The sequence below is a fragment of the Camelina sativa genome, chromosome 7, assembly GCF_030686135.1.
Source record: "Camelina sativa cultivar CO46 ecotype springtype chromosome 7, ASM3068613v1".
NCBI classification, from domain to species: domain Eukaryota; kingdom Viridiplantae; phylum Streptophyta; class Magnoliopsida; order Brassicales; family Brassicaceae; genus Camelina; species Camelina sativa.
Genome location: NC_141886.1, coordinates 27,699,933 through 27,725,725, shown reverse-complemented (window position 1 = coordinate 27,725,725; position 25,793 = coordinate 27,699,933). Strand labels below are relative to the sequence as shown.

At 37.5% G+C, this 25,793-nt stretch overlaps 9 protein-coding genes and 2 pseudogenes across 13 annotated transcripts; 4 read left to right on the top strand and 7 right to left on the bottom strand.

Moving 5' to 3' along the window:
- Positions 1-2,017: 2,017 nt before the first annotated feature.
- LOC104702649 (cold shock protein 2 pseudogene) lies at positions 2,018-2,923 on the top strand (annotated as a pseudogene). The gene has a single exon (XR_015561211.1). The product of XR_015561211.1 is annotated as a cold shock protein 2 pseudogene (transcript).
- Positions 2,924-3,062: 139 nt separating this feature from the next.
- LOC104704951 (auxin transporter-like protein 2 pseudogene) lies at positions 3,063-5,678 on the bottom strand (annotated as a pseudogene). Its single transcript, XR_015561210.1, has 6 exons — positions 5,300-5,678; positions 5,005-5,190; positions 4,802-4,914; positions 4,526-4,709; positions 4,166-4,263; positions 3,063-4,022 (listed from the first exon to the last, which is right to left on the bottom strand). The product of XR_015561210.1 is annotated as an auxin transporter-like protein 2 pseudogene (transcript).
- On the bottom strand, positions 3,903-5,458 carry LOC147941778 (auxin transporter-like protein 2). The gene is made up of 6 exons (XM_087458643.1): positions 5,300-5,458; positions 5,005-5,190; positions 4,802-4,914; positions 4,526-4,709; positions 4,156-4,263; positions 3,903-4,022 (listed from the first exon to the last, which is right to left on the bottom strand). The coding sequence occupies exons 1-6, from the start codon at positions 5,456-5,458 to the stop codon at positions 3,903-3,905; spliced, it is 870 nt and encodes a 289-aa protein (XP_087314769.1).
- Positions 5,679-9,917: 4,239 nt separating the features above from the next.
- LOC104702648 (protein HIGH ARSENIC CONTENT 1, mitochondrial-like) lies at positions 9,918-11,106 on the bottom strand. The gene is made up of 7 exons (XM_087458641.1): positions 11,094-11,106; positions 11,013-11,043; positions 10,827-10,901; positions 10,661-10,737; positions 10,508-10,578; positions 10,330-10,383; positions 9,918-10,236 (listed from the first exon to the last, which is right to left on the bottom strand). Exons 1-7 carry the CDS (start codon positions 11,104-11,106, stop codon positions 10,114-10,116), a joined length of 444 nt encoding a protein of 147 aa, XP_087314767.1. The 3' UTR covers positions 9,918-10,113.
- A 578-nt stretch (positions 11,107-11,684) lies between these two features.
- On the bottom strand, positions 11,685-15,369 carry LOC104702647 (synaptotagmin-1-like). Of its 2 annotated transcripts, XM_087457208.1 has the most exons (12): positions 14,901-15,321; positions 14,721-14,864; positions 14,355-14,453; positions 14,230-14,280; positions 13,993-14,116; positions 13,703-13,821; positions 13,496-13,597; positions 13,318-13,392; positions 12,927-13,003; positions 12,589-12,835; positions 12,030-12,515; positions 11,685-11,945 (listed from the first exon to the last, which is right to left on the bottom strand). In XM_087457208.1, exons 2-12 carry the CDS (start codon positions 14,829-14,831, stop codon positions 11,814-11,816), a joined length of 1,623 nt encoding a protein of 540 aa, XP_087313334.1. In that variant the 5' UTR covers positions 14,832-14,864; positions 14,901-15,321; the 3' UTR covers positions 11,685-11,813. The 2 variants fall into 2 exon arrangements, with proteins under 2 accessions (XP_087313334.1, XP_010416843.1); XM_010418541.3 differs by having other exon boundaries at positions 14,721-15,369.
- A 277-nt stretch (positions 15,370-15,646) lies between these two features.
- LOC104702646 (uncharacterized) lies at positions 15,647-18,425 on the top strand. Of its 2 annotated transcripts, none has more exons than XM_010418540.3 (11): positions 15,647-15,979; positions 16,243-16,429; positions 16,537-16,611; positions 16,698-16,935; positions 17,038-17,162; positions 17,244-17,277; positions 17,364-17,410; positions 17,502-17,639; positions 17,725-17,789; positions 17,869-17,932; positions 18,022-18,425. In XM_010418540.3, exons 1-11 carry the CDS (start codon positions 15,880-15,882, stop codon positions 18,152-18,154), a joined length of 1,206 nt encoding a protein of 401 aa, XP_010416842.1. In that variant the 5' UTR covers positions 15,647-15,879; the 3' UTR covers positions 18,155-18,425. The 2 variants fall into 2 exon arrangements, 1 of the variants encoding a protein (XP_010416842.1); XR_015561209.1 differs by having other exon boundaries at positions 15,787-15,979; positions 17,244-17,287.
- Positions 18,426-18,726: 301 nt separating this feature from the next.
- On the bottom strand, positions 18,727-19,314 carry LOC147941777 (uncharacterized). Its single transcript, XM_087457207.1, has one exon. The coding sequence runs from the start codon at positions 19,312-19,314 to the stop codon at positions 18,853-18,855; it is 462 nt and encodes a 153-aa protein (XP_087313333.1). The 3' UTR covers positions 18,727-18,852.
- On the bottom strand, positions 18,727-20,777 carry LOC104702645 (uncharacterized). The gene is made up of 3 exons (XM_087457205.1): positions 19,881-20,777; positions 19,568-19,790; positions 18,727-19,472 (listed from the first exon to the last, which is right to left on the bottom strand). Exons 1-3 carry the CDS (start codon positions 20,085-20,087, stop codon positions 19,357-19,359), a joined length of 546 nt encoding a protein of 181 aa, XP_087313331.1. The 5' UTR covers positions 20,088-20,777; the 3' UTR covers positions 18,727-19,356.
- Positions 20,778-20,848: 71 nt separating this feature from the next.
- Positions 20,849-21,543, top strand: LOC104702644 (uncharacterized). Its single transcript, XM_010418539.2, has one exon. It carries the CDS (start codon positions 20,945-20,947, stop codon positions 21,344-21,346), a length of 402 nt encoding a protein of 133 aa, XP_010416841.1. The 5' UTR covers positions 20,849-20,944; the 3' UTR covers positions 21,347-21,543.
- A 249-nt stretch (positions 21,544-21,792) lies between these two features.
- LOC104702643 (uncharacterized) lies at positions 21,793-23,089 on the top strand. The gene is made up of 5 exons (XM_010418538.2): positions 21,793-21,959; positions 22,037-22,133; positions 22,307-22,385; positions 22,481-22,562; positions 22,768-23,089. Exons 1-5 carry the CDS (start codon positions 21,927-21,929, stop codon positions 22,897-22,899), a joined length of 423 nt encoding a protein of 140 aa, XP_010416840.1. The 5' UTR covers positions 21,793-21,926; the 3' UTR covers positions 22,900-23,089.
- A 736-nt stretch (positions 23,090-23,825) lies between these two features.
- LOC104702642 (protein CHAPERONE-LIKE PROTEIN OF POR1, chloroplastic-like) lies at positions 23,826-25,437 on the bottom strand. The gene is made up of 3 exons (XM_010418536.3): positions 24,775-25,437; positions 24,208-24,565; positions 23,826-24,133 (listed from the first exon to the last, which is right to left on the bottom strand). The coding sequence occupies exons 1-3, from the start codon at positions 25,114-25,116 to the stop codon at positions 23,958-23,960; spliced, it is 876 nt and encodes a 291-aa protein (XP_010416838.1). The 5' UTR covers positions 25,117-25,437; the 3' UTR covers positions 23,826-23,957.
- Positions 25,438-25,793: the final 356 nt, after the last annotated feature.

Sequence of the window (25,793 nt, the reverse complement as noted above, 5' to 3'; positions counted from 1 at the left end):
TTGAATTTTAATTTTTTTTCTTCAAATTTACTATTAAAAAATGATTCAACAATGACTAGATATATATTTATTCAGCAATAATGACCGTAAAATCAAATATATCTACACATAAATTTTACGGTTATCGTTGAATCATTTTTTTATACTAAATTAGGTCTGACAACAAGTCAACAAGGTTACAAATCATTTACCTAGTTATTTTTAAGAGGTTTTTCTTTACTTTTGTGGATTGGATCATCTAAAAATGTTTTGGATAATATAGTGAAAGATTGGTAGGATATTTCTCAAAATTTTGTTCCCAAAAATATTTTTTGTGTTGTTTTTAATGTATGAATCATAAATATCTTCTCTACAGAGAGACTAAGACCATACAGTCTAATTCCCAAAGATCAAGTATGGGACATTACGATAAAGTCGTAGAGCTAACCAGATTTAATGCATAGTTTGTGTGCATTATGTATGCTATTAAAAAAAAAAAGTTAATTAGTTAGATGAAATAAACAGAACCTCGAAGATCCCATTCCCATAGCTCAAATGTAAGCATTTAACAAACTCTGCCGATTGAATGAAGTTTCATATCCAAACCAAAACAAATTCCGTAACTAACTTATCCTAAATTTTGAAAGCTCGATTACTTTCTTTTTTTTAATATACAGTAGGTAGATATAATCATACTAATTGATACTCATTAACTCCACTCGTTGTATGATGAATCAAACTCTATTCATTATTTTCAAAAATGGATAATAAGTTTGGGCAAAGTGTAGGAGGAAGTGAAAGTGCCGCATCGACAAGTCCCATCGTCATGTCATTCAGGACGTTAACTCTTTTGACCAACTCTTTTTGTGACTGAAGGTGAATAATAAATAATACACAAGAAAATTACCGAAAGAAAAACAAATTTGGGGAGTCGGCTCTTGGTTTGGAGAGTCCGCTCTTATCTTGATAGGAGGAAGCTCTTATATTGATAGGAGGAAATGGTTGTTATTTTTGAAATGACTGAGGACATCATTGATAAATCTCATTTTTAGGATTTTGAGACGAAAAGTTGATTTGTTGAATTTGAACTATTGAAGTCTTGTTGCTATTGTGTTCAAACCTTGGTTGCAATTTCCTTTGATTTGAGGCTTATATTTTCTGCTTTGTATGTTTAATGGTTTTTAGTTCTCAGTTTAGTTCCGAGAACTTTTTTTTCATCCGTCGGTTTAGCCTTTCTCGTTTGGACTTTTAGACGTTGGTTGAAGTTTGTAATTCATATATCCTTTACCTTTATTATAGTGTTAATATCAGATGACAAAAAAAAAAAAAAAAAAAAAAAGACAAAAAAGACAAATTTGGGGTTAACTCTGTACGAAATACTGTAACAAACGGCACGCAGTGTGCGTGTGCGTTCCCAAAAATGTGGGACTAGTCAAAATATCTGCTTACGTCCGTCAACTATAATGTTGACTGAACCAGAAATAAAAAATAATAATATTATGTCTTTTTCCCATTGTACCCCTTCAGCACTCTGTTAGATCTTTTCGGGAGAAGAAGATGATGATAAGCTTTGAACGATCTTTCTTGTTTTTACTAATATTTTTAAAATTACAAAAAAAATTCAACTCTTTTAGATTAGAGTTTGAAATCTAACGGCTGAGAAGCATCCTTTGCAAAGCATCCCCAACCGTCCAGATCAAAGCTGGCCCATCGCTTCCTTTAGTTTCCCGAAAAGGAAAAAATAATACAAATCTCGAACCTTAGCATGGCCCGTTTTTTTTTATTCTCTACTTTAAAAGAAAAATAAATTTGTCAATTTTACTGGTCAAACAAATTCGTATTTTCATTGAATATTTTTTTAAGTAAAATTGCTCAAATATATTGGAAGAAGTCAAGAAATAATGCAGGAAAATAGAAATTGCGAAATTAATATGGAAAATACGTAATAAGAGAAAATTGGGAATATTAAATTTAGAAAAAAAAAGAAAGAATTTAAGGGGAATAAATAAGAAATATATGACGTGGCAGTGATACCCATAGCACACATATATCTCGCAGATGTATATATAAACAGCGTCTCCCTCACTCCAAAGGAGAGAAGAGAGAGAGAGATCTGATCGGTATTTTGGTTCGTCGGAGATCAGAAGAATGAGCGGAGGCGACGAAAACATGAGCGGTGGTGGAGAGAGACGTAAGGGATCGGTGAAGTGGTTTGACACACAGAAAGGGTTTGGGTTCATCACACCAGACGACGGTGGTGACGATCTCTTCGTTCATCAGTCTTCCATCAGATCTGAAGGCTTTCGTAGCCTTGCCGCCGATGAATCTGTTGAGTTCGATGTTGAGGTTGACAACACGGGGCGTCCCAAGGCTGTTGAAGTCTCTGGACCCAACGGTGCTCCCGTTCAGGGAAACAGCGGCGGTTCATACGGCGGTGGACGCGGTGGTAGAGGTGGTGGACGTGGTGGTGGCTACGGAGGCGGTGGTTATGGTGGTAGAGGAGGAGGAGGCGGTGGACGTGGTGGTGCCGATGGTACTTGCTTTAAGTGTGGTGAGCCAGGTCACATGGCGAGAGACTGTTCTCAAGGTGGTGGTGGTGGTGGCGGTTACGGAGGAGGTGGCGGTGGTAGTAGAGGTGTCGGAGGCTGCTACAGCTGTGGCGAGTCGGGACATTTTGCAAGGGATTGCACTAGCGGTGGTGGTGGTGGTCGTTGAAGCAAAACAAGACAAGCCGGGTGGATAAGGGTAAATCAGTCATCTCACACATGAAAAAACGACGATCCTCTTTCTTCTCAGCTGCCTTCTATCAAAATATATTATTATCTTATCTTTTGTCATCAAACTCTTCATGTTTTCGGATTTTTATTAATTTAGGACTTTTGGTTAATTATGATGCTCTGTGATTTTTATTGCAATGTTTATCAAAAACTCTCTATCTGCTCTATTTCAAGCCTTCATACCTTCATAATTTTATTGTCTCTTAACTTATAATATATATATATATATATCGTGGTTTTTGGATGTTAAGACGTACTACAAAGATTGCTCTCCATGAAAGATTTGATTTGAGGTTATTCCTACAGTTTGTTTGTTTTCTTCTTTTGATTTCCAAAGATTAGAAGAGACAATAAAATTACACAATACTATAGAAGCAAATTGAACGCAAAAAACACACTACGGCGCCTTGGTGGTTTGATGTAAACGAACCCATAAAATAAAATCTCTGTAATCTTTCTGATCCGTGGAAAAACGCCAACTTCCCTGGCAGCTGGGGAGACTGATCTTGGGGGCCGTCTTGTCTCTAGATTGGTGCTTCAAATTTAAAGGCCACGAGTGTGGTTGTGGTTGAAGTGAGGATGGCTGATCGGAGGAGGCGACGAGGCCATAACCGGTGGAGGGCACTGGTAACATTTTGTGAAGAGGCCAAACGTGTCAATCTGGTGAACGAAATTGATCATACTGGCCCAACCACCAAACCCGAATCCAACTATGAAAACCCACACAACTATGAAGGCGTTGATGGTGAAGGCCCCTGTCCAACGTCCTAGAAACCTCGGCGGCTGCTCCACCGCGTTCTCACGTGCGGCGGATGAGCGGAAGGTGAAGATGTGAGCTAGTGCAGGGATGATGTAGACAGTGAAGCTGACGAGAAGAGATCCGACGGTCGAGTTAATGGGACCAAAGAAAGGGAATATGATGGCAAGAAACCATATGGGTATAACGACCGGAAGCCTAGCGGCGGCTCGTTTACACATGCTCCGGCACTCATGCATCCCTATAAGCTTCTCCCACACGAAGTAGAGTGGCGTGCAAGCAAAACCAAAGGTAATGAACTGATGGATGAGCATAAGCACAACTGCAAAGTCACGGTATAAAGATTCTTTGGGAGGAGAGCAAATGCGTTGGAATGGTTTAGAAGCAAATCACCAAACGCCCAATAGACCGCAGAAGCAGAAGGCAGCGTCAGCGTCAGCACGTACAGTGTTGCAAAGAGGTATATCGATTTGAACTTCTGAGGCTTCCACATCGCATGCATTATCTCTCTGCCCAACAAAACACACAATGAAAGTGAGTGGTCATTTTCATTCATCTGTATAATTCCAGTTATACCCCTTGGGATATGTTGTGAATCGTGATGGGGTTAAAAATGGTAAAAAAAAAAGAGAGAGAAGGAACATTAACATACACAGTAACAGCATGTCCACCGAATGTGTAAAGAATGTTTGTGGCCCCTGTGAAGTATAAGACCAGCTTGCTCGGTCCTGAATGCTTCACTCCTTCTACCTATTCATTTACATTTTATTTATTATCTACAAGTCTACAAGTATCGTTTATGCATTAATAAACTATGTCTGACACCAACGTTATAGGTTTTGGGTAAAGTGGTCCCAACCACATGTTAGCTTGAAACAGAAGTGCCAAAAAGACATAAGAAAGAAGACAACTTTGTTTATGTTTTTGAGTTCCCTTAAGCCACAACATCACCAACTATTTTAATCTTAACCATGAATTTTAATTAGAAAGGAGAGGATTAGTAATCTTTTACCTGTCCATGGAGGATGGAAGCAATGGTGAGATACCAAGCAGTGTAAGTGGTCATCACGAGTCCAAGAAAAGACCAGATCCTGTAGTTGTGGAAGGAAGGGATGAAGACTGTGGTTGCACAACATGCTCCAAATATGTATGTCCATGTCCTCTTGTCAAGATTGTCATTTATGTAGTATATGTTGCTGCAACATTCATCATTAACCATTAAACCACACCATCATCAGCCTCAGTTTCATATTTTACTGATCCTAATCTCTTCATCAAGAAAGCATACCTTGCACAGGCTATGAGTTGAATGACAGATCCGAAGAGAAGGAAGGTGCAGTTAAATGCTAACCCAACATTCCTCCAGTGCTTCCCAAGCAATCCATCAAGAACCTCAAACCACTTGACATTGTTTCAAAACCCAACATATGTCAACAACATATACTCAAAACAACAAAGGGATAGATGAAAAGAGTAATATTTGAAAGAAACCTGAATGACATGGTTTCTGAAGTTAACTTTCTCTCTCTCCTTTCTGGTTCTGTATTCAACATAGAGAATGCTGATGAGGTAAGCAGTCCAGCTACCTAAGATTCCATAGAAGAGCTGAAACAGGATCCCCGAGAGCATCCCCAGCTGTGAGAACGAGTATGGTAGTGTCAACAGCACTTGCGCCACCTATATAACACAAGTACACAACACAACACATCCATCAGAGAGACCATATAGTAAAAAAAAACTTGTTCATTTTCATGTGAGAGAATATATATATATATATAAACCTTACCTGGTTGGAAGCGCAGCTGAACCAAGCATCGTAGGCAGAACCACCATGCCAAAACATGTCAGATAACTTAGATTTGAGGTCTGAAGCTTTACCTTCCCTCTCCATCTCAACATAGTTCCCAACAACAACAGTCTCAGCTGCTTTCTCACCGTTCTCCATTTCTCTCTCTCTCTCTCTTTAATTGTGATGAATCAATCAAGTAGGAGTGAAAGGAGAAGATATAAGATTATATATATAGAGAGAATAGAATAGAAAGAGAGAAGAGTGTGTAGACAGAGAGGGAGACACGGAAGTAGTTTATCAAGGCAGGATGATGAGAAGCTTAACTCTCTTTGTTTTCTTGATAGCTACTTGTGAGAGTTTATGTTTCGGGAGCGACAACAACATCGAATCAATTCATACATACATACTTCTACTGTATCCATTAAAGTAAAATATTTATTGTAACCAGTATTGTAACAATTTATTATCAAACCTAACAACAAATAAAAGTTTCTACATCGAATCAATTCATATACATACTACTTATCTCCTACATAGTTATTTTTTTATACATGAAAAGTGTATATATTGTGTTGGTTAAGGACGAAATTAAGTGTGATTTTAATTTCCATTAGAGTGAGTCCATTTTTATTACTAGTATAAACTTTGTTTTTCGCCGGCAAATATATATATATATATATATATATATATATTTGTACTACTAAATAAGTCTATATTTAAGTACTGATTTGTTGTTTTTTTCAATGTCTAAGTACTGTTTTTGTTGTTTTTAACAACAACAAGTTAATTTTTAATACACTATTAAATTAGCGTAATCACATGGTTTATTTAGCGGCGAGTCACGTTTTGCTCGCACGAGTGGGGCTTTCGTTTCTCGAGCAAATTATTCGTTTACACTATATATTAATTTTTGAACAAAACATTTTTTTCTTCACTTGGGGGGGGGGGGGGGGGGGGGGGGGGGGGGGGCTATAATTAAGTTGAGCATATATATACGATATTAAAATGTATGTATAAAATGCTCTCTAGCATGATCATAACTCTTCTGGTATCTCAATGATACGAAATGAACTTTTAGGAAGAACAAAAAAAAGAAAAAGAAAAAAGAATTAGTAGTATTTGATAACAAGACAAAACTTTGAATGAAAAATCTGCTATATAGTACATTAATAGTCTCCCATGATTCGAACAAAACATTTTGTAAATCTCGATGTTGCTTATAAAAGAAGTACTTGTATTTATTGATCTAGATTTTCTTTTACCCGTTTGATGATTTTAATAGGGATACTGCATCTGCACTTTTTACATGCAGCTGTAATTTTTTTGAGCTGTCAAAAAAAGAAGAAGAGAAAAATGGTTACCATTACGAATTAATATTTAAAATGAACTAAGTTTGATACTAGAAGATTAGAAGTGTGTTTACCATACTAATCAAAATGAAACGAAACTTTTAGGATAAGATAAATCCTGCTCATATATGATCATACATACACATTTGAGGTAAATCATTTTATATATATAATAATATTGTATAAGAGGATCATACTACATGTAAACAACATTGCATTATATTTTCTATTTATCTTCGATGTCTATATTTTTATTTTAACATGTTAGATTATCAATTGTAGTGACATGTTACTGGCCTGTAAAATAACTATGCCAAAATTAGCATATTTAACGGTCAACGAATCTGTTAAATTAGCAGATGAAAACATTTTGCAAAATTAGCATAGTGAAGAAGATCATAGGAATACCCAAGAGATATCGCATTCGTATAATCCAAAATATAGAAAAATGTAATAATTTGTTTTTAATAGTAATAAGATAGGGTAAACAAATATATGCTATATATATTTGAAGAAAAAATAATATTTCCTCTGTCTCACAAAGATTGATGTATTAAGATATTTTTTTGTCTTACAAAGATTGATGTTTTGTAAACTTCAAAAAGTAATCATTGAAAATATTTAAATTTTTTGAATTATTATTGGTTTATATTTTCTCTCTACCAAAAAGTAATTATAAATTAATTTATAAATAAAAACTAAAATTTTTGTTAATATGTGTGAAAGTGTCAAAACATCAATTTTTGTGAGACAGAAGAAAAAAGTAAACCGAATCATTGCAAGAAAACAAGCGTGGTCGCTTTTATAATAATAAGAGGTAAGCTCTCTCTCTCTTTTATCACATGCCCCCATTCCATTCCTCTCTCTCTCTCTGAAATTTGTGCACTGTTTCTTATTATTCTCAGTTTGATACACTCTTTTTTACAATGACATTGATCTTATAAACAAATGTTAGTAATTGATCTATGATGGTGTGTGTGCAAATATAAGTAAAGTAGGTGAATAACATACTGACGCGCGCTCAAATTGGTTGTTTGCTAACTCTAGAGGGGATATTCCGAAGTGCACTGATCTTCTATACACTTCGAAATTTGGTTATATCTGAGGACTTGGGGAAGAAAATGTGCCGTTTTAGATTTTTTTTTTTTCATGCATTTTTTCACGTAATTTGGTTTTATTTATACTTGATCATTATATTATGTTAGTTTGTTATTTTAAAATATCTTTTTGCATGTAAGTTATTTATTTATTTATTTTTAAGAAAAAACGTTGGATTAATTGTATTCATTTCCAATAGGATTTTCATTTTTTTTAGTAATTTTTGATTATTTTCTATAATCTTTTAATTTTCATAGTGATATAGTTCTGCATTAACTACACATCAAAATAAATAAATCTCATATAATATATTTATAGATCAAACGACAAAAATAAAGAAAACTAAAGCTAATCATGTTTGGTGTTATATATATAGGCTCAGTTTTATTCAATGGACTACTGATTGTTAAAAAAATTGACCAAAAAAATATGTCGAACTCATCATTTTCCTAAGAGATTCATATGTGAAAAGCATATAAGTAAATCCTTAAAGGCAAATCAATACAAACAAAGTCGACAACCACAAACTAAAACCAATTATTCTTTTTTTATAAGATCATGTGGTCTCAAAAACAGACATCTTTTGTTTGTTAATGCCTATACTATCGATGTTCTCATTCAAATGCATTGACTCAAAACAAAAATATAAGTATATATATATATACAAACCACAACTCATTTTTATTTCTTAAGTCTACTGTCTTTTTCCAAGTGAACGTTGTTTCTTTCTTTAGATTCTCCTCCTCATGAGTCTGAGTAATAAGCCTAAAACAAAAATATTTACTAATTTTTCTTGTGCTTTTTATTTTGTTTTTTTCTAACTAAAGAGGTTTAACCTCTTCATGACCTCATTGAGGTGCTTTCTGATGCTAATATTATGTGAGATACTAAATAATCTCAAAGTTTTATAAATAAATAATCATGATGGTGAATTTATGATGCTATGCAATCATCATATTAAAACAAAATAGTTGAATTTAGGAGTCACTTGTTGCATCTTTTCATATACATATAGACATATTTATGATTTATGACCCTATCATCTCATAATGGGTTTGTCTTTTCAATAAATATAATTATATTAAAACAAAAAAATAACATTGTTAGAAATAATGACAAAAGAGCATGCATGAGCCTCCAAGCTCTTATTATGTTATTGTCATAAATCTTTGAAAGTATTAAGAAACATGAAAAGGGCATTTCCTGACAAATCTTCTTCTACTCAGTCAAGAACCCCCCACCTCAAAATTAATTAATCTCAAATGGATCTAGTGATTGGTAATTTACAAGAGTAACTAATATCAAAAATCACTTTAGTAATATATATATTTTGATATTTAGATATAATTTCATTTTAGAGCAATGGAATCATATGTTTCTTTCTTCTTTATAAAATATCAAAAACATGGCTATAATTACACAAGTAATATAATGTGGGATTGTTAAGTAAAACGAGGCTATGTATTGTGTGTAAGTGGAAAATGCCTGAGGCACGCTTCCTTCTCTGTTTTCTACTCAAAATTACTTAAGAGATTCAGAGATAATTTCAAATTAATACTCTTGTTTTTTTGTTCTGCTCTCTTTGTCTCCTCATCATAACTACATTTAATATTCTTACCAAGACTTATTTATTGCATTTCATGAAGCTGAGCCCTATATTTTATTTATATGTACCTGAAAGAAAAAGAAAAAAATAAAGCTGAGTGTATATTAACTTTAGCTAATAAAAGTAAAAACTTTTTCTTGTGTTAGCACTTAGCAGTAAATACGAAATACTTTATGAGTTTGTTTGTTCTCTTTGGTCTGAAACTGATTAGACCTGGTCAAACCAAAAGCTCCTTTTTAATCAAAAAATGTTAATGTTGCCTCATGAGCCACGCCTTTTACCACCACTTAGCATAAAGACAGAGAGAAGAACCAACATATGGTTTCGTTTCCATCATATTTTAGATTCCCATTGTTTTGTCATCATCGACCACAATCATTTTCCGTTTCCCTTGTTTTCTCTGTTTTACCAGACATTTTCCAGGGAAGATTAATCTTTAAGCATTCTAATAATTACTATTTTATTTGTTTCTTCTCGGAGTCGGATCAGAACCATCCATTATATTTTTTCCAAAAGAAAATTACTTTATGGCTTGTGATATTAATTTGACCCAAGCACAAAGTAAGACTTGATATAATATGCATATTCTTTTAGCCCAAAAATCCCAAAAGTAACGGCCCATAGAGTTAAAACTCGTCGAGCTCGAACCGAACTCGGCTGTTCTGAGACTTTATTACAGACAAACACAACACAACACAACATCACCATATATCAAGTTTTCAAGTGTTTTCTTTTTGCGTCAAACGGCCGGAACCAGTTTAGTTATCCTTGGGGCGGAACTTGCAAGCAATCTTGAGGTCCTCCAGGGGTTTGTCGCCGGCGAATCCAGCGTCAACCCAAGCCGAGTAGCCTCCCCCCATGTTAGCCACATGCTCGTACCCCTACCACGACATACACATAAGTCTATATATTTGAATAAATAGGATTAGGATATATATAATACTTAATGGAATGTATGAATGTATAAAACTCACGGCATTGAGAAGGTCAACACAAGCACGACTTGCTCTTCCTCCAGAGTTACAAGCCTTCACCGTATAAATTGAGGAAACGGTCTAACTAATATCTAAATCTAAGAGATGAAAGTTTCTTCAACCGATGGGTGATTAACAACAGCAAGTAATTACTACTCAATTCATATTAGATACTAACCACGATCAAATGTTCATCTTTCTTGCAAACCGATGCCACTTGAGGAAGGAAATCAGGATTTATAACCCTACCTACGTACACACCAAATCACAGTTTTATTATTTGTGATCAACTTTTAAAAAAATGAAACAAATTGCAAAAATTTGAGATCACCTTCATCTGTTTTGAACATATAAGGAATGTTCAAGGCCTCCTCAGCGTGACTCTTTGCGAATTCTTCATTTGTCCTACAATTACCAACAATCAATAAGATTAAAAATGCCTATATATTAACAAGAAGAATTTAAACGAAATGATAATTTTTTTTTATGTTTAACTTACATCGAGATATCGATGACCAGTACTAAGCAAACCTTTTGCTGTGTAACCATCAACTGTCTCAACATTTTCAACTCTGTAAAAATACAAATCAGACAATAGAAACCTAATACAATATACATACAGAATTGTTCATTTAAATCAATATACTCAAGATATAAATTTGTTTTTGTATTTTATCACTCACGTCTTTGTTTTTGTTTCCTCCATGAGAAAGCCTTCGGTTTGATCTTATTTCCTCTTTCGTCTTCTGCTATGATATACTTACAAACAGCATACATACAACTGTTCAACTTTATCATATATATATATATTAACTTAATCTAGTTGACATTGTATAAAGCGTCGTAACATGTAAGTTGACCAACTATTATTTTATCACGTATTGATCGTGCAACTGAAGCTACAGACAGTAGATTTTTAAAAAAATAGTCAAATATTTAAATTTATTAGACTCATACAAAATTGTTAATCAATAGTTCATTACATATTAGTTGACCACAACACCAAATCTGTTAATGTCAAGAAGCACATCTCACGATCTATACGGTATATATATGCATTTTAAAAGTCAATATTTAAGCATAAGAATCCAAGAACATATTTTGGCTCGCAAGGAGAAATGTCAACAACTAGCCGAACTCATACTAACTACATTTCGTTTCCCTTCAAAAGTAGAACAATGGAAGCAAGGTACACTCGGTTTCGGCTATGCGTTGATCTTCGATCATTTATGGTACTTGTTCAGTGCAAATAACTCTTGAGACATATCTTCTTTCTGAAAAGATGAGAGTGGAAACAGTCACACACTACCGAATGTCATAAGAGGAGAGAAGTGGAAGAGACACACAAATCCAAATAAAAGAAGGCTCTGCAAATCTCATGTTGGTTTTTAAAAAGTTAAAGCCCATTTTGTACAACAACACAGAGTTTTTAACAACATCAAACAAATTATCTCTTTTCTTTGTTCTTGAATCAAATTCAGAAATCAAGAGGCAGTTCGCCACTCCAGCTCGATTTGGATCTTTCCGTTCTTAGAATCGATAAGGTGAAACTTCTGATTCATCCTTTTGTTGTTCACCACGTCCACCACCGGAATATCCACGTACCCCAATGTTTCCTGCCGATCAACAACCATTTTTTGGATTATATCAATACACAAACAATTGTTAATGTTACTGTGCGAGTAAAACGAGTGTGTTACCTTGGGATGCAATAGACCTATCCTGGATGAGGTGCTCAGGACTTCCACATGCAGCTTCTCACGGATGGGAGGCTCCTCGAGCATGAAAGAGAACTCCTCATTCCACCTTGGGTCTCTGTTCTTCTTCACGTGCTTTGTTTTCCTCTCCTCCCCTTTGAAATAGATGCGTACATAAGGATTGGTATGGTGCTTTCCTTCAACATCCTCAGCCGAATGCACAATCACCACAAGCATTCCTCCAGCAGCCGGTGTGCCTTCTGGAGCCTTCTGCACAGATTGCGTTTCTTCAAAGCCTTTGGGCATTTCTTCCTCCGTGAATGGCTTATACAAGAGTTCAACCTCCAGCTTCCCCCTATACTTCTCTGGCTGCCCTTCTTCACCGCCATCCAGAGTCTTACGCAGTTCCAAGGTGAAGCCTTTATGTTCGTCAGGCACCATTTCTTTCAGAGCTAACACATTCATACCCATCTTATCGTGCTTCCCAACCTGCATAGCATAGACAAAAATTATACATATATCCTGCTCCATGCCACATGTCACCCATTGGATAGCTTGTTACCTGTTCCCAGTCGTACACATTGAACTCTAGGACCTGAGTCTGGGGATCTCTGACAGAGAATTTAAACTCCTCATTCCATTCAGGATTCAAATTCTTGTGCTTAACAGTGGTCTTCTTAGACGGAATCTTATCTTCAGATAGCTTGATTTTCACGTATGGATCTGCCCCACCCATCAGATCTTTTTTCCTCAGTCCAACAGCCTTCACAACTTTCACATGGACGATTCCAACAGGCCTTCTGAACGCTCTGCCGTATGAAAATTAAGATTCGGTCAGCAAAAATGAAGGTTTAAGGTATGGACTGATTGCTCAAAAGAAAAAGGTGGAATATGGCATACTTCGCAGGGTCAAGGATTGGAACTACAAGGGTCTTAGGCCAGAGATACATGTTCGCAACTTGATCCTTGATTTGCTCCTGAAAAATCAACGCAGCAGTGTAACTACAAATGAATATTTGATCCAGCAGAAACGTAACTGCTATAAGACCAAACCAATTCCACCAAATAAGAGACTGAATACACACATATATATATACTGATCATACAGGATGTCACAGTTTCATCAGCACATTCTGTCTGATAAGATTGAAACGAATCCTTTTCATAAAGCTAGAAGACTAGATAGAGTGAGTAGCTCCCTAAATTGAACAATTTCGTACCGCTCCCTATAAAATCAATTTCTAAGTCATACACGCCAGGGATCTAAATGATGTAAAAGAAAGATATCAACCTGAACAAATCTGTAGAGGCCAGGGATTGACATAAGATCGGCTCCACCAAGCTTCAGCCCAAAATCAACGTGTGGCTGCCATAGTAGCAAGAGACAGTCAACAACAGAAAAACTCTACCAAAGATCTGGTACACAAAAAAAAAAATGTCCTTATAAAGAAAAAGATTGTATCACAGACCTTGTCCATAAGAGAGACATAGATGTTGGCAAAACACGGAAAACTTGGGACTAGTGGCTTGAGAGTGATACGAGGCTGAGCAAACACTTGCAGATCGACCACCTGAAAAAGAATTCTTAGTTACGAGGGACAATCATGATTGCTAATCATAAGTAGGCTGCTTCTTGTTTTAGGGTTTGGTTTGCACTTAGAAGGATATCTAATTACCTGAACTGTTGCCTTCAACCCAAATGCTTTGATGGCAACCAAGATATTTGGATTTGCGGCCCATTTCAAACATGGTTCCATAATCAACTCTTTCTCGTCTGTCAGATAAACTTTCATCCCTGAGAAAAAAAAATAAAAAACAAAACTTGTAAGTCTTGGAACGATTCGTAATCATTTTTAGCAAGTGATCTTAGTTTCTGTCACCACATCCAGCTCTTAGTTCCAACATGGGAACAGGATACTCAGGGAGAGATTGAGAGTAGGAGAAGAAGAAAGGAGGATAAACCGACCTTGAAATGTAGGGGGTAAAGAACCTAGTGTAAGAGTTTCAAATTCAACAGAGTCAATCTTGTACTTAGGTATCTGCTCCTCGATGATCGGCTTTGCTATATTCTTTGCAGTCTTACATATGGCCTAGATAGACGATTGGAGAAAAACAAAATCCAAAAATATGAGAAAATGGAAAGGTAAAGAAACTGTAGTATCAGAAGAACATCAAAAACGTAGAAAGTCCAGGTAAATGTAACCTTGTCGAGATAAGGCCACATGTACTCGATAAATCTGTTTATCCAGTCAACCTAAATTCATAAGAAGATAGAAACATCAGAGACTGAAAAAAGGAACTCGTGATGTGAGGGAGAAGATGACATACACGATCGAAATCGGGGTTTTTGACCCAAAGAGGTATCTCAGGAAGCATCCGTTGCATATCTTTGGGGTCTTGGTCAGCTATGGAACGGATTTCAGGATCCTACAAGTGCAAAAGCAAATTGAAGCCATCAACAAACTGAGTTGACTTGTATCACACCAGTCACCACCACCAGAAAAAAAAAAGAGGAGCTATTCTCCGGTGAAAAACCAACTTAGACTACGCATACAACTAACAGTAAAGGCGTTGTTCAACAAGTAAACATGTGAATTCGTAGAGGGCAAACAAGTAAAGTTGATTCCATTTGCAATGTAAGCTTCTAAAAATGTGGAATCAACAAATCGCTGAAAGATAAAAGAAGAAACGAACCTTGACGTCGTTGGGGAGCAAGTAGACGAAAAGAACGTAACCAATAACAAGTCCCAAGGAAATCCCAACTCCAAATCCGCAGAACCCTAGTATCGCACTAAAAAAACCCATCGGGGCGTTTCAGATCCAACAACAGCGGACACCCTAAGATTTATCGTAAGCACAGATCAAGACGAAAACCCCCCCCCCCCCCTTTCGGGTCGGTTTCGAGAAGAGGACGAAAGATATACGGAGGAGGAGCACAAGGATACGACGAAGACAGTTCTCCGCCGTCGGAACCGATCAGGGGGGGGGGGAATTTTTGACTAATCGAAAGAGGTGAAAGAGCATTGACTGAGATCCATGGACGTGGTAATCGGAGAAGATAAACAGATGTCGTGAGAATCGTGACTCCCCCCAGCAGGCAAGCGAAGTGTGTGTGCGCTGCTCTGCTAAAAGACACGGCTCCTTTTTTTTTATTATTCCTTTTTTTTTTTAATTAATTACTATTATCATCAAATTATCTCTCTTCGAATAATAATAGTAACTCAATAGCATCGCTTTGGGAAACTAATCTTTTTCATGATTTACGTTTCTTAAGGTATGTGATACTCAAAACTATAATGATTTAAAGAAAATCCCATACCTATTTCTACATTAAGCATGTTTTGTTGTTTTTGATCCTATCGCAATCACTTATACTGTTATACATACAGATGCTAGTATCAAATCAATCAATAATAATAATTAGACGTCAATATTTTGGTTAATTAATATGAAATTTATAATGAGCACTAAAGCATCTTATATTGGGCCATCATCTCACTGAAGAGCCGAACTGATTATGACACGTGGCTAACTCTTATTGGATGTTAGTAGCAATCGTGGTTGGACCACGGAGAGTCTTGTTGTATACATCTGATCTGACTTCGTTACGAGACAAAAATGCCGTGCCGACACAATCAATCGTCACGCAAAATTAAATTATTCGGTTTACCCAACGTGATTTTAATTTTTTTTTGCGAACCGGCCAAACCCGGAAACGACGCCGGTTTAGCGTTTCGGCGGGCAACGGAATCAGTCTCCCGCTCAGAGGAAGAGAGATGTACAGTAGTTTTTTTTTTTTTTTTGTGTGTGTCTGCTGCTTCGCGATTGGAATCCGAGGAAAAAAGTAAAAATAATGGGAAGCCACCAAGAGGATCTTGATCTGCTTCTGTCTCTTGACGATAGGGTTCTCGAAACTCCTCCGGGTTCTCCTTCTTCTGCTGCTGCACCACCCGGTGATCTTCTCTCTCTCTCTCTCTCTCTCTCTCTCTCTCTTCACATTTTTAGGGTTTTGTTTCTTAAAATCCTGTGTACGCGAAGATTCCGATTTGTATATCTGATTCGATCAAATTAATTGCAAACTCATGATTGGAATATTTAATTATCTGGGTTTCCACCACATTCACTCTAACCATGTGTAAAGTTTGATGCTTGTTTTTTATTTTTCTTTTTCTAATTGTTGTTGTTGTCCTTGAATGCAATGGGGATGTTTGTGCAGGTTATCTCACGGATGATGAATCCCCAAAACGTAGGGGTCACTCTGACTTGTCTGACTTCAAAAGTGTTGTTCAAGATTGCATTGACTACGATCCTAAACCACCACTCCCAAAAAACACTAAACCAAAAGGCTCTTCTAGCAACTTCACTGCCAACGACATTGACAAGTTTTCTGGCTTGCGTATTAGGTCTCATTGACCATATGTTTATTATATATAGTCGCATATATGTTTTTTTGTTTTGTTTACCATCTCAATCCATTGTTGAATTAGCCAATCTATTTGATATCTTGTAGGAATCAATTACTTAGCCCTGCTGAGATCAGTGATCACTTTTCAGATATTCGTTTCGTCAGGTTACCAACAATAAAGTAAGTTCACTTTCTAGATAGATATGAACATTACCAACTTTTTGGGTAGCAGAGGAGTTTTCACTGAATCAAGTTTCTCTCTACAGGAACTTACTTATGGGTGACAAACTCTCTGGCTGCTGGGCGACAATTGGAGTGCTAACAGAGAAAGGACAACCCAAAAAAAGCTCCATTGGTCAGCCTTATGGCATATGGAAGATCGGTTGCTTAAATGATAACACTGTCTCCTTGTTCTTGTTCGGTGATGCTTACAAAAACAATCAGGCAGAAAAAGCAGGAACGGTTTTTGGTCTCTTTAATTGCTCAGTTCGCAAGGACAAAGTGGTAAGCATATAACATCAGCTTATGCACGTGAGTAGTAAGTAGCCTGATGGCTTTAACTAGATCTCCTTTGATAAAAAAAAAGAATTTGTGTTTGTTGGGCAGGGATGTGAGTTCTCATTGAGTGTCAACTCAGCTAAACAAATGGTAAAACTGGGAGTTTCGGCTGATTATGGAGTCTGCACAGCCAAGCGGAAAGATGGAACAACTTGTACATCTGCTGTAAACAAGTAAGTTACTTTAGCCATGCATCTTCTCACGATGTGTATTGTTTCTGAATGTTAGAGTTACAACTTTGAATTTGGTTTCAGACGCCAAGGAGCATTCTGCAAGATTCATAAACTGGTACATTTTGGTAATACCTTGGTCTTGTTTTCTGATGCGTCAATGCAGTGAACCATGTTTTTCACTAACTACCAATTTTTGCACAGAATGCATCGGACAAATTTGCTACAATGAGAACTGAGCTCAAAGGAGGGTATGTTTACTTGTACCTAGTTGTTAATTCGTAGATTGGTCATACCGCGAGTTGGAATATTTCACAATTCTTGGGAGTTTGTCTATTTCAGGAACATGAGAACAGCTTTCAGAGATCCAAAATCGCAAGGGATTTACACAGTTGAGCCACCAGCAGATAGAAGCGGAAACAAAAAGGCCACTCACCCTGTCCGAGTATTATCAGTGGAAGGTCTCCGAAAGGCTCTAAGGTTGGAAACTCTCAACTGTTTTACTTTTCACATAACGAACAGAATCCGATTTTCAGATTCTAAAAACCAACAAATGATTACGCAGTGGCGCGGATAAAGTGACCCCTAACGTACACTCACAAGGAATACGTTTCCTGAATGAGATGGCCAGTATGCTTCTTCCTTCTCATTTTGACACAATACTAATTAAAGCTTATACAGTAAAATGTGACTGATCTTGGACTTACAGGACAAACAGCTTCAAAGAACGTAAACAAGAAATCTGAAGTGAATAATACTTCTACAGAGAAGAGGTACCATCTTCCTGAGTTTTTATTTTTTTTGAGTTGTGTTAATGTAAAAATGTTATCTCAAAGGAGATGTTCTGGAATTTCCTCTTCAGGAAAGGATCGACAAAGGAAACACAAGTAAAGGGTGAGCCTAAGAGAAAGAAAATAGAGCTCAGGAGGGAAAAGCCTGAGATTTCGACCGGAAAAATGATGGTCCTAGATTTCTGCAGCTCTGACGAAGAATGACTCGTCAACAGACATACATTGTCAAACAGGTACTCAAGGCCTTCAACTATGGGCCAAACTCTGCCGTTATATGAGACCATAGACTTTGACCTTGATCCGAACAATATCCCAATTTTGTGTTTAAGCCGCCGAATGTAGAGCGTCTCGTTTATTCGATGTTGAGATAGATATTTGTGGTTCTCAAAATTAGTCTTGAAACCGGTAAAACAATTACCACTCATGCAAAAAATTTCATTTTAACCAAAATATATAGATTTTCACATTTGTTTAACGCATCGAGCAGTACCACGTATATGTTTATTGACATTGTTGAGGACCTATAACTCAATATTAGCATTGTTGTTGGAACTATGTCTCAGAAAATGGCTGGAACTGCAACTGTTTTATCCTCTAATCATCTGAATAATAGTGTTGTTGGAAATGCATTCCTTGCAGGCATAACTAAACTGGACCTTACCAAAAAACTCTCCCATTTTAAAAATTGCAGACACTTGTTCGGTAAAGATTTATTTAACTGAGAGACATGTCTAGCTATATCAAACTACCTATGGTTATAAGTAAAATTAAAGTAATTGGAGGAAGAGATAAGCAATGAACAAAACAAACAAGAAACAAAACAAGAGTTATCCAAGGAGAATCTAGTTATCAAATCAAAAAAAAAAAAAAAAAACACTGCAAGAAAGGGTAGAAACAATTAATTAATTACGATTGAGATACGTGAGAGGGAGGGAGGCGAGATAGTCGAAGTTGTCCTCCTCCCATTGCTGGATCCCTGCCTCCACCAACTCCACTGTTACACGTGAGAGCTCTTCTGCAGCAATCTCAGCCTCCACTGTCATTCTCTGCACTTGCTCCCTGAGCTCGGCAAATCCCTCAACGTCATCTCCTCTTATCACCCGTCTGTTTGTTTGGTCGATAAGGTAGGTCTCGTAGGCCTTGGCTTCTTTGATAGTTTCCTCGATGGCAAGGTAGGTCTCACGGAGTTGGTCGGCCATAGATTTGATACCTTTGTTAAGATCTTGTCGTGAAGCTTTGACATTCTCGTCGACTTTAGACCTCATCTCATCTCGGAGCTCTTGCCATACCTCGTCAACATTGAGGCGCATGTTTTCTCTCAGAGTTCCAAGTTGTGCGCACATCATACCATCCAATTTCGTCATGGTCTTCTTCCCATCTTTGCTCAACTCATCAAGAAACTCTCCCTACTCCTTTCTTTGAGTTTCAAAATTTGAATGAATCATATTCTCCATATATGTCACCATCTTCTTCCCATCTTCCACTAACTCATTCATCTTCTCCACTTGCTTGCTCACATCACCTTCATTTCAAAATTAAACAGAGACGGCGTATCTATCTTAGTATAAAGAAACATATAATTAGAGAGACAATAACTATATCGGTTTAAATAATTACCGGGAGTCTTATCATTCATAGATTGAGGTGACGTAGGTGGTACGGTTTGATGAGATCTAAGGAGATACTCGACGATGTAAATGGAGTGGATCACGAAGGAGAGGACAATGGTGAGACGCCAAAGGAAGGTGAGGTCAAAGCCTCCAGCCAATAGTTTATAATACTGAAAGGCTAAGTAAAACGTAGAGCGGTCCAATATAAACAGCCAGATTCCTCCAATACCCTAATCAAACAGATCAACACGTCAAGTTGGGTTCTTGGGTTTCCCCATACAATTAAGAACTGAGAAGAGATTTATTATATATATACTTACAGATGATCCAACTGAATAGAGATTACGGCAAAGGAAGAAGAAGGGTATTCCATAAAGAGTAGTGAAGAGAATGATTGGGATGGTAAGATCTAAGAGGTATGTTGGGAAGATGATAAGTAGAAAGAGAAACAAACGCTCTATCCAAAACAATACATATGGTTCTAGTCTCATCTCTATTTCTTCTCGTTTAACATTATTTATCTTCATCAGATCGTCTTCTAAAATACTTTGTTCTTGCTATGTTTGTGTTGTTGTGGGTATAAAATCTATTAACAAGAATTCAAGCTGGAACTAAATTTCCAAAGAATCCCACCTATTACTTTAAAATCCTATAAACTTGGGATTTTATTAGGATTTAGGTTTTTTTGGATAATTATTAAATACAAAAGAAAATATCCAAAACAAACCAGTTATAATTTTTGCGGGTATCAAGTGATGAAGAAAAGAATATTCCAAGTAAATTGGTTGGTCACAAGATGCCTTGAAGGAAGGGGTTTCCCCTGAAACTTGTCGACCATGGAGCTCAGAAAATGTGAAGCTTTTGAGTAGAAGAGGGCTCGCCTCTTCTCATATCAATATCCCCTACATTCTCCTCCTCCAGGACAGGCTTGAGCCAATCTTCTTTGATTTTCAGGGACTCTTTAACTGCAGTGGCTACCATTTCCATCAGGCTGAGATGCTTAATTTAGAGTTCAAAAAACCACCGAGGTCGAGGTAGTAGTAGGATGGTGTGAGTGTGGCAAGTGATTTCAGTTTGGAAGGGGACGCAATGTCACCGTGATGCTGGAGGATGTGCTGCAGAGTGGTCGAGACACCATCTCTGTAATCTTGTAGTCTTCCACATACAGAAACGTAAGACTCAGATAGAATGGAGGAGACTGACTTGGTCAATTTCGGCAACCTTTCTCTCTCTCTGTGTAATAGGAAGGCCTTTAAAAAAAACAAATGGGCCAAAATAGGCCCAAGATGGGTTTTTTTTAATCAAAGAAGAAGAGATAAACCCTAAGTTTCTTCTCTCGGTCTGGTGTCGGCTTCGTTTCTGGAAGGAAAAATCTCCGATTACGATGGCGACGCGGCTCAAGGAGTTTGTGAAGAAGTACGGAAAAGTGGCGCTAGGAGTCCATTTCTCGGTGTCCGGAGTCTCAATTAGTGGGTTTTACATAGCGATCAAGAACAACGTCGATGTCGAATCGCTCTTGGACAAGTACCAAATCCCTTGGTTCTCCTCCTCCAACAAGGAAAACCCTAACCACCCTAGCCTCGATTTGAAGCCGGAAGAGCAAGGCTTGGTGGTCACGCCCGACAACAAGACCAAACAGCTTGCCAAATCTGCTGGTGGAGCCTTAGCGCTGGCGGTTTTGTGCAATAAGGCGCTGTTTCCGATCAGAGTCCCGATCACTATGGCGTTGACTCCTCCAATCGCTAGATTCCTCAGGCAGAGGAATATCCTCAAATCCGGCCAATGACTCTCTCTCTCTCTCTCTATTACATTTTGGGTCTATCTGTCTTTTCACCATCTGTATCGGTTCCATTTTTTTTTTTTGTTGAAAAATTTCGAATGTAATGATGCTTCTGCTGATAGGAAGAGAATGAGAAAATTGTGGTAGAGATTGTTATAGTATTGTTGATCATCTAATAAGGTTTGAATCCAGAATTGCCAATATTGAAGTGGGCTTCTTCTTCTTCACACTAGATGTCAAACAAGAACATAGAAATGATGATGCTAAGAAGATTGCCAAAACTAATGATAAAGATTGATGAACTTCTTGACATGACGATGATAACAAAAAAATAAATATATATACTTGTCTGATAAATTGGGAAATTTGGGTGTCCTTACAAAGAAATAGGGAATTCGGGGATCAGTTGGAAAAATTTTCATCAGAAAGCCCAATAGTTATGGATAAAAAAGCCCGGCCCATAAAACATGACTCTCTTCTTGACTGTTTTCGGAATCTCAAGTGATCGATCGATCGATCGTCGGAACTTTTTTTTGTTTATTTCTCCAGTTTCGAGATTCGGAGGAGATCTGCAAAGGGGAGAAAGATGATTGTTTGCGTCGCTGTCGTCGGCCACCAGGTGACTTTTACATTCTGATTTTCTGATTTTTTCATGTGGATCTTTCCTGTGTCTGACTTGTGGATCCAAACAAACAGAACAATCCGCTTTACATACAGAGCTTCACGGATGCTGACGACGCTCTCAAGCTCCACCACATCGTTCATTGCTCCCTCGATGTCATCGAAGAGCGAGGTCCTTTTCTCCAATCCCATTCTTGATTTTTTTCCAAATTCTGGAGGCTTTCGGAGTTTTTGCGCCCTTTTGTTTTTTTGTTTTTGCTCTGCATTTGTTCATCTTACAGATCACACAACGTTGGTATATATAAAGAGTGTAATGTGGTTTTTTTTTTTCTGTTGTTTCTTCAGTGAATAATCCGAAAAAGTCTGGTACGACTCTGAACGAGGCTTTTCTTGGCCTGCTCTATCCTACTGTGAACTACAAAGTGTATGCACATTCCCACTCTCTCTCTCTCTCTCTCTCTGATGAATTTGTCTTGTTTAGAATAAACTCCTTTTAACGCGGTTCTTCTTCTCCTGCAGCTATGGTTACTTGACTAATACCAAAGTTAAGTTTATTTTGGTCACTACTGATTTGGATGTTAGAGACACCGATGTGAGAAGTGTAAGTATCCCTCATCTGCTCATAATGTTGCATTAAAACCAAGGTCGTTCCATCACATTGCATGCCTTCACTTACTAGTTCCTTAGCTAAGCCAAAAGCTCCGATAGTAACAGTTTGTTCTTCTACTTCTTTTGTTTGTTAGTTCTTCTTAGCAACCAATCTATGAACAAGTGTTTCATTCTGTGTTTTTTTTTCTTTCTCTCAGTTCTTCAGGAAGTTTCATGCTGCCTACGTGGATGCAGTCTCGAACCCCTTCCATGTCCCTGGCAAAAAGATAACCTCAAGAACCTTTGCACAAACTGTAAGCAACATCGTTGGATCGTACGGTTTGAACTGACCCTCTCATTAGTTGCTTTTTTTGTACCTCAAACTTGTCTTTTATGGAACATTCAGGATTTCTTTATCATCATATGTTGTTAATATCAACACTGAATTTGCTGTAAGATGCCTTGTTGGTTCACATGTTAGTATGTTACCTTGCTGAGCTGATGTACTTTGCCGAATAATTATGTAGTTTCCAACGCCAATCAGCTCACCACGTTTTCTTATCATATACCATAATGATACCACATATGGTGCAAAAGTTCAACAACTTGATGATGCTCAAGTGTCCGGATACATACAGTGCTGCTGTTTTTATTTATTTGTTGGAAAACAACCCTTAATTTTCGTATCTCTCTATTTAAAACGCACAAGGCAGATGACAATTGTGTAGCCCAATCGCTTTACTCGGTTCGACTTCTCCCGCAGTTGGTTTTTGTGGGTTTGGTCTTGTCTGGATGTCTAGGGAGAGAGAAGACGCAAGGAAATATACAATTACTACCACCATTTGTAGAGTGTGAGAGAGAGTAAGAGGACATCAGAAGAGAATGTATTATACAACTTGGATGTTAAATGGAATTCAGGGAATTGCAAAGCGGCTGGTGAAAACTGTGCTACAAGAAGCAGCAAAGAAGCGAGAGATGAGATGCTCTGATCTGAAGTAGATTGACTAAGGGGTCTGCTGCCACTTCCAATAGCTGAGTCAGAGGGCCTTGCACCATGCCAACAGAAACTACCCTTGGCTCCTGAGTCAATTTATCCCAGAGTCCATATTCATTCTAAACTCCGTAACTAGTCTATATGCTAGTTTTGTTTGTTAAATGTGTTAGTAGGCGTCAACTGGAAAAATAATGATGACAAGCGTAAATTATTCTTGTTTTTGTCGACGCCCTTTGATTTGGTTTACGCAACAGAAACTTCAAAAATCCAAGGAATCGAATATGAGCATGAAGAGTGATTGATGTCTACGAGTTGTTTACTTTTGAGTGTTCTGTACAAAATGAATATAAACAGAGTACATATACCAGCGTGACAAGGTTGAGCCAATTTTTGCAGAAGCCAATGTACAAAGTTCTACCTTAAGCATAGAGACACCAAGAACTGAGAGAAGACAATGAATTCACTCACCACTGCAGCTGGGGAATGGAGACCAAGGAACGGGACCACATCAACGTGGAGCCAGGTCTCTACGGCTGATCCCACCACTGCACCAGCCACTAATCCTCCTGCTGTTAACGCAGCTGCTTTTCCTGTAACAACACAGATAACAACAACATCAGAGGTGCTCTGAGGGGCTCAGAAGAAGATTGGAAGTGATCATTACCTAGCTTGACCTTCTTTTTGGTCATGAAGTATAGGGAAGCTCCAAAGCTACTGGCGAGTATGAGTCCAGGAACATCGGCACCGGCATAAGGCATCCCAGAAGACTCCAAGGAACTACCGTTAACGTAAGTCAAAACCATCATGGCTCCATAGACTCCAGCTTGTATACCCAGATCGCTAGTGGATGGCGTATCAACAGAGACAGGGGGATTCTTAATCCACTGAGACACGACGGTACCTGTTCCCAGAGGGTTACTACTAGATTTAACATCAGCGTAGCGTATGTTGTTGCTCACAACTTTTCCTGCTCGGCGTTGGTTAAGGCTCTGCATCAGCAGCATGTCATATGCAGCCTCAGCCTGAGAAACAAGGATTACATAGTGAGGCTCAAGAACAAGAAACACGAAACTAAACATTTCCATGGTTCATGATGATCGAGTAGTATTACTAGTAATGGCCAAAAAAAAACCTAAACAAAATTCATAAAAATTAGCGAAGTGGTTGAAAACTAAAAGCTGAAATTGAGAAAATTCTTCAACAATTGGATTCGATTTGAAAAGAGTCTGACCTGAGAGATGGCGCTGGGGTCATCCTTACGAGAAGCAAGGATCGATTTCTTGGCGCGAAGTATTTCGTCGAAGGAAGCTCCTTCAGAGACACCGAGAACCTTAAGCGCCGTCTCTACAGACATATCGAACGGCGGCGGAGAATCGTCGGCGCGAGAACTAGCTCTAGGAGCAGCGCATCGCCGCCCCCGTGGACGTAGGAGAATCGCGGTGGAGCGCCACAGCTGAGTCTTACCGGAAGGAAATTGGAGTTTGGAAGGGAGATATAGCGGATGGAGAGGGACATCGGAGGAGACTGAGTTAAGGCGGTTGGGTCGGGCGGCGGAGAGAGCTGCGGTAGCCATTTCTTTCTTCTTCTTCTTTATCTCGGTCGGTCTCCACCGAAGAAGGAAAAAAAAAAAAAAAACAACTTACTACTATCCGATTTGAGCGATTTATTATGATCTTTTTGTTTACACCGTTTGATTGAGTCTTAAGTTTGTACGGCTCGTACGATAGCCGTCAGATTGGAACGGCGGACTCGGTAGATTAGATAGACCTTTTAATAATTTAGCTCTATCTTTGCGTCAAATTCCCTTACACAATTAGAAGCGTGGAAGCAAAAGAATTCATCATTTTTTTTTTTGTACTTACCTAAATTATTTCATTCTTGGTTTTGAATCTTTGATAAATTATGTCTGTATAACAAATTTTTATTTTATTTTTGGCATGTAATTTATTTGTGGTCCATGTCTTTGAGTTTCTATTATTGCTTGTGAGAGAAAAATAAATAATGTTAATTCATACTATATGAGTTATATAGAAAAATGAAAATACTTTCACCTCCTCTTTTTATAACTAATAAAAGGTAAAAATAAAATAAAAATATTATGTTACTCCCTCTGTTTTATATTTTACATTTAAACAATATGATATGTCAGTTTGAGTTTAGAAATGAAGATTTTTATTTTGTCAAACATAAAAGAAGATTAGAGTTTAGATTTTACAATTGGATAAATTATATGTCAGTCTGAATTTATAA

Bases quoted from the DNA above. Each gene is read 5' to 3' on its own strand.
- LOC147941778 (XM_087458643.1), bottom strand. From the start codon at position 5,458: ATGGAGAACGGTGAGAAAGCAGCTGAGACTGTTGTTGTTGGGAACTAT. The intron at 4,915-5,004 runs GTTTCTTTCAAA...AACAATGTCAAG, and splicing joins TCAGAAACCATGTCATTCAG to TGGTTTGAGGTTCTTGATGG. The intron at 4,264-4,525 runs GTAAAAGATTAC...GTAAATGAATAG, and splicing joins CTTCCATCCTCCATGGACAG to GTAGAAGGAGTGAAGCATTC.
- LOC104702648 (XM_087458641.1), bottom strand. The intron at 10,738-10,826 runs AAGTTAAACATA...TGTTGGTAATTG, and splicing joins GGTCATCGATATCTCGATGT to TAGGACAAATGAAGAATTCG. The intron at 10,579-10,660 runs GTGATCTCAAAT...GTGTGTACGTAG, and splicing joins TATGTTCAAAACAGATGAAG to GTAGGGTTATAAATCCTGAT.
- LOC104702647 (XM_010418541.3), bottom strand. From the start codon at position 14,831: ATGGGTTTTTTTAGTGCGATACTAGGGTTCTGCGGATTTGGAGTTGGG. The intron at 14,117-14,229 runs GTTACATTTACC...TCGTCTATCTAG, and splicing joins TGTGGCCTTATCTCGACAAG to GCCATATGTAAGACTGCAAA. The intron at 11,946-12,029 runs GTAACACACTCG...GTTGATCGGCAG, and splicing joins TAGGTCTATTGCATCCCAAG to GAAACATTGGGGTACGTGGA.
- LOC104702646 (XM_010418540.3), top strand. From the start codon at position 15,880: ATGGGAAGCCACCAAGAGGATCTTGATCTGCTTCTGTCTCTTGACGAT. The intron at 15,980-16,242 runs GTGATCTTCTCT...ATGTTTGTGCAG, and splicing joins TTCTGCTGCTGCACCACCCG to GTTATCTCACGGATGATGAA. The intron at 16,936-17,037 runs GTAAGCATATAA...TTTGTTGGGCAG, and splicing joins CAGTTCGCAAGGACAAAGTG to GGATGTGAGTTCTCATTGAG.
- LOC147941777 (XM_087457207.1), bottom strand. From the start codon at position 19,314: ATGACGAAATTGGATGGTATGATGTGCGCACAACTTGGAACTCTGAGA.
- LOC104702645 (XM_087457205.1), bottom strand. From the start codon at position 20,087: ATGAAGATAAATAATGTTAAACGAGAAGAAATAGAGATGAGACTAGAA. The intron at 19,791-19,880 runs GTAAGTATATAT...CTGTTTGATTAG, and splicing joins TCTATTCAGTTGGATCATCT to GGTATTGGAGGAATCTGGCT. The intron at 19,473-19,567 runs GTAATTATTTAA...TTTGAAATGAAG, and splicing joins TATGAATGATAAGACTCCCG to GTGATGTGAGCAAGCAAGTG.
- LOC104702644 (XM_010418539.2), top strand. From the start codon at position 20,945: ATGGCGACGCGGCTCAAGGAGTTTGTGAAGAAGTACGGAAAAGTGGCG.
- LOC104702643 (XM_010418538.2), top strand. From the start codon at position 21,927: ATGATTGTTTGCGTCGCTGTCGTCGGCCACCAG. The intron at 21,960-22,036 runs GTGACTTTTACA...CCAAACAAACAG, and splicing joins TCGCTGTCGTCGGCCACCAG to AACAATCCGCTTTACATACA. The intron at 22,386-22,480 runs GTATGCACATTC...CTTCTCCTGCAG, and splicing joins CCTACTGTGAACTACAAAGT to CTATGGTTACTTGACTAATA.
- LOC104702642 (XM_010418536.3), bottom strand. From the start codon at position 25,116: ATGGCTACCGCAGCTCTCTCCGCCGCCCGACCCAACCGCCTTAACTCA. The intron at 24,566-24,774 runs GTCAGACTCTTT...CTTGTTTCTCAG, and splicing joins ACCCCAGCGCCATCTCTCAG to GCTGAGGCTGCATATGACAT. The intron at 24,134-24,207 runs GTAATGATCACT...GTGTTGTTACAG, and splicing joins CAAAAAGAAGGTCAAGCTAG to GAAAAGCAGCTGCGTTAACA.